The 5239-nt window shown below is 53.8% G+C and overlaps 1 protein-coding gene across 1 annotated transcript; it reads right to left on the bottom strand.

Moving 5' to 3' along the window:
* Positions 1-998: 998 nt before the first annotated feature.
* LOC309603272 (olfactory receptor 14A16-like) lies at positions 999-4472 on the bottom strand (the record flags this gene model as incomplete). The annotated part of the gene is made up of 2 exons (XM_082338157.1): positions 999-1661; positions 4188-4472. The coding sequence occupies 2 exons, from the start codon at positions 4470-4472 to the stop codon at positions 999-1001; spliced, it is 948 nt and encodes a 315-aa protein (XP_082194283.1).
* Positions 4473-5239: the final 767 nt, after the last annotated feature.

Raw genomic sequence — 5239 nt, 5'->3', positions numbered from 1 at the left:
GGAGGAGAAAACTGGAGAAAAATGGCAAGGGCCTTTGCCTAGGCAGTCTGCATGACTGCATGAGGGGAGAAGAGTGGCTGTCGTTTACCTCGGCTTCAGCAGGGCTCTTGGCGTGGTCTCCCTCAATAGCCTTCTACTCAAGTTAGGCCATTGCAGCCTGGATGGACAGACAAACAGACGGGCAAAACACCAGTTGGATGCTGTGTGTGTGTGCCAGCGAGTGCATTCATGTTCCCGAGATGTGCTCTGTGCCTTGTGAAAGGTGAAAAATGCCGCCTTCTTCTCGAGGGCAATGTCACTGATGCTTGCAGAACCCCTTCTGACTGCACAGGGGAGATGCTCTGCAGGCCACCTCCTTTGATAGCATGCAATGAAAGGGACAGGCCAGAAAGCCAAGGAAGCGTGATGGAGCATTTGCAATGAAGCTGTCCACAGTGGGTGAGACCTAAGCCTTCAGCAACTGCCCCTTCATGATGGCAATCCTGTTATGGACGTCAGCTCTGCCACAGAAGCACCCACTGCTTGTGCCCTCCTGCTGGCACAAACTGCCCCACACCAGGACTATATCAAGCTGCCAGTGCTCTCAGGCCTTACACCAACAGAAGGGCTCAGAAGGAGAGAGTGGAAGAGGAAAGTGAGCAGCTCGGAAAGACCAAGTGCTGGTGCTGCCTGGCAGTGCTGCTGTGCCAGGACTCTCTTCCCCTCCACCTCTGCACACCAGCACTGCCCCAGCAGCTCCAGAGAAGGTCTCAGTAAAGGACCTGGGACAAACAAGTCACTGCAGGGTCGTTTATTTTGTTTTAAATCACAGAGAGCACAGCTCGTCATTACACAGTCTCTGGGTCACACAGGACAGGTAGATACTGACTTAGGAATGGTATGAGTAATGGCATTTCGTTGTGGACAACATTATTGCAACTAAGAAAAGCTAAAAACCAAACCAAACCAAACCCACTACCAAAGTCAGGCTGGGCCTATAGTGCTTTACATTGTGAGTGCTATACAGAAGAAGATGGGCAGTTTGTTGCTGCATAAAACCATCCAGTCATCAGCTTCCACACTGCATCCTTGAGCTCCTGGTTCCTCATGCTGTAGATGAGGGGGTTCACTGCTGGAGGAACCACCGAGTACAGCACTGCCACCACCAGATCCAGGGATGGAGAGGAGAAGGAGTGCGGCTTCAGGTAGGCAAACACTGCCGTGCTGATAAACAGGGAGACCACGGCCAGGTGAGGGAGGCACATGGAAAAGGCTTTGTGGCGTCCCTGCTCAGAGGGGATCCTCAGCACGGCCCTGAAGATCTCCACATAGGACACCACAAGGAAAACCAAACACCCAAAGACTAAACAGGCACTAACCACAAGGAGCCCAATTTCCCTGAGGTAGGCATGTGAGCAGGAGAGCTTGAGGATCTGGGGGATTTCACAGAAGAACTGCTCCAGGACATTGCCTTGGCAGAGGGGTAGGGAAAATGTATTGGCAGTGTGCAGCACAGCATTGAGAAACCCAGTGCCCCAGGCAGCTGCTGCCATGTGGACACAAGCTCTGCTGCCCAGGAGGGTCCCATAGTGCAGGGGTTTGCAGATGGCCACGTAGTGGTCATAGGCCATGACAGTGAGAAAACAATACTCCCCTACAACCAAGAAGAGAAAGAAAAAGACCTGTGCGGCACAGATGTTGAACAGGACCGGCCCCAGTGTGAAGTGTAAAGAGGAAGGAGCAGCAGAGATGTTCTGTAGTGACTGTTAACCCCCTCCTCACCACCCTCCCTGCTCGTCTTTGGTTTGGGGTGGGTAGATGAATTGGGAACAATGGAGTAAGTTGAGCCTGGGAGGACTGCTGTATACAGTGTGGGGCTTCCTAGCACAAGAAAGACCCCGACAGACTGGAGCGAATCCTGCAGAGGCTAGAAGGATGGTTGGGACCTGGAGAACATTCTGGACAAGGAGAGGCTGACAGGGCTGGGTTCTTGAGAAATCCCCCACAGTCAAACACTGGAGCAATGACCCAAGACAGTTGGTAGGATTTCAATCAATGGACTTTTCTAATATTTGTTGAGACAAGGCCATGAGCACTTGCTCTAGCAACTTGTCTGAGAACTGGCTTGGCTGAGAGACCAGCTGTGGAAAGAGCTATGGGACTTGTGTGTAATAAATATGAGTAGGAAACTGGTTCCCTTTTTACTACTACTGGTGGTAGAGTTCAGTATCACAGAGCCCCAGAGGAGGACAGAGGTGACCATGCAGCAAAGGTTCCTCCTAAGGGCTGGGGTGTACGGCCAGAGATGGACATGGCCAGTGTGTGGGACTGATCCGGGACAGTTTTCACAGGGCGGCTTCCCTAGGATGTCCAGGGAACATGGCACAGACCTGGCCCCTCTCTTCTGCACCTTTGGTGCCTTGCTTCCTTCACCATGATGCCTGACTCTGCACTGTCAGCACCCTGCTGGGTGCCCCCACCCTGCACACTCACACAGCTTAGCTCTACACTGGGGCTTTCCTCTCCTGGGCACTTCCCAGCCCAGCCCAGCCCCTCCCCAGCTCTCCCCACCTCCCCTACCCTCTCCCCAGCCCAGCAGAGCAGCCCAGCCTGGGCTGGCCCCACGGCAGCGCCCACCACAGGGTGCTGCAGAGCTCTGGGCACTCACCCCACAGCCCCAGCCCCTCTGAAGGGCACAGCAGCTCCTGGGGGGCAGAGAGGGGGGCTCAGGCTCCCAATCAACCCCAAGACCGGTGCTGGCCCAAAGGCAATGAGGAAACAGGCGAGGCACTCTCTGGCTCTTCTGAATTCATATTGTAGGTGATGCCCATACCTGACTGAATTTGGCCCCTCCTCTGCCTCCACCAGCCCCACTCCTCAGAACAATACATCAGTCCTGGCTCTGGGCCACCTCAGGCAGCTCCCGAATCTCTCCAGGCTCCCCTCCCTCTGGCTTCTGAGTTCCCACTGACTCCCATGGCACTGCAGAGTCCTTGTTCATGGATAAGATGATTTAGTGCTTTGCTTTTGGGGACTTCACCATTGAGGGTGTTACACCTTCTGAGCCTCCATTCATTCCAACCCCAGGGCACATGGGGAGTCCCCATCCTCCCCTCTCCTCACCCCTCCAAATTCATTTCCAGGGAGTCTGGTATATGCCATCACTCCTGTCATACATGAAGAAACCTGAGGAGAGAATGGGAACTCATGGGCCATCTCCCCTCCCATTGGACACCAAGAAGAGAGCTTTTAAATCCAGAACATTTGGTCCAATGGAACCCAAAGGTGCCATGAGCTTAACTCAAAAAACATTGAGAACACAAGGAGAACAGACTTTGGAGGAAGAGCCCAGCCTTCATGCACTGGACCTGGGAGATTCTGTTTTATTGAACAGCTGCTATGTGACAGGCCACATCTGACACATTTTGCTGCAAGGGTCAGAAACAATAGGTTTAAGACTCAAGATAAGTAGTATAAACCCAGATAATTATCTCTAAGCAGGATTATCACAAGCGGATAAAGAACACTCGTGGCCTAAGATAAACTCTGAGAAATGTGCAGAGCAGGCGAGGCAGGTTACTGTTGGTGAAACAGCGTCCTTTGGGCCACTTTCCATAGGGCATCCTTGAGCTCCTGGTTCCTCATGCTGTAGATGAGGGGGTTCACTGCTGGAGGCACCACAGTGTACAGCACTGCCACCACTAAGTCTACTATGGGGAGGAGATGGAGGGAGTCTTCAGGTAGGCAAACACGGCAGTACTGACATAAAGGGAGACCACGGCCAGGTGAGGGAGGCACGTGGAAAAGGCTTTGTGCCGACCCTGCTCAGAGGGGATCCTCAGCACGGCCCTGAAGATCTCCACATAGGACACCACAAGGAAAACAAAACACCCAAATACAAAACAGGCACTAACCACAAGAAGCCCCACTTCCCTGAGGTAGGCATCTGAGCAGGAGAGCTTGAGGATCTGGGGGATTTCACAGAAGAACTGGTCCAGGACATTGCCTTGGCAGAGGGGGAGGGAAAATGTATGGGGAATGTGCAGCACAGCATAGAGAAACCCAGTGCCCCAGGCAGCTGCTGCCATGTGGACACAAGCTCTGCTGCCCATGAGGGTCCTGTAGTGCAGAGGTTTGCAGATGGCCACATAGCGGTTGTAGGCCATGGTGGTTAGGAGAGAATATTCTGCCGAAATGAAAAATACAAACACAAAGGCTTGGGCAGCACATCCCAAGTAGGAGATGGCCCTGGTGTCCCACAGGGAATTGGCCATGGCTTTGGGGAGAGTGGTGGAGATTAAGCCCTGGTTGAGGAGGGAGAGGTTGAGGAGGAAGAAGTACATGAGGGTGTGGAGGTGGTGGTCACAGGCTATGGCGGTGATGATGAGGCCATTGCCCAGGAGGGCAGCCAGGTAGATGGCCAGGAAGAGCCAGAAGTGCAAGAGCTGCAGCTCCCGCGTGTCTGCCAATGCCAAGAGGAGGAACTCATTCATGGAGCTGCCATTGGACGTTTGCTGCTTCTGGGCATCGAAACTGCCAAAGGAGACAAAACAGAAAAATTCAGAGAAGCTTCTCTAAGCAAAATTTGATTCATTCATTGTGCAATACCTAAGGGTGCTTTTCTTTCCCGGGGGACTGTTACGCAGCTCGGAGGCTTCAGCTCTGGTTTGTGCTGGCTGAGTGTGCTGTGCAGAGCCGTGCCCTCTCCCCAGGGGCTCCTGAAGGGTCAGCCCTGCTTTCCAGCAATGACCCATGGAGGCAGCAACAGCCCAGGGTGTTTGGAGGGAGGCTTCCTGGGGAGGGGTTCCCTGTGCTGCACTAGAGCGGAGGGCAAAAAGCCCAGAAGGACACTTTCTTCCCCAGAGGAAGGTGGGAGATGAGGTGCAGCAAATGGGTCCCGTTACACTGTGTTTTAGTATTCAGACACCCCCATCCCACTTGGGAAACGTTCTTGGAAAGGGTTACCTTCCCCCATTGCTCCCTCTCTAAACCTGCGTCAGTGCTCCCATCCAGGAGGGCTGCTCTGTCCATCAGCCTGGTGCCCAGCTGCTCTGGCCTTGCACCGCTCTCAGCTGCAGGAGGGCTGCACCCAGAGGTTGCTCTGCAAAAGACACAGGCCTGTCCTGGGAGCAGAGGGGTGCTGTGCCAGGTGCAGAGTTCAAAACACCTCTCCTTTCCAGCACAGCTCTGCAGAGTGTGAGGAAGAGGACAGGGCAAGGATGCTGATTGGCGTGGGCAGATCGGGTGCTCTCAGACATCT

Source organism: Platalea leucorodia, assembly GCF_965183815.1.
Source record: "Platalea leucorodia genome assembly, contig: HAP1_HAP1_SCAFFOLD_46, whole genome shotgun sequence".
Taxonomy (NCBI): Eukaryota; Metazoa; Chordata; class Aves; order Pelecaniformes; family Threskiornithidae; genus Platalea; species Platalea leucorodia.
Note: the sequence above shows the minus strand (reverse complement) of the source record. Positions and strands in the feature narration are given on the sequence as shown.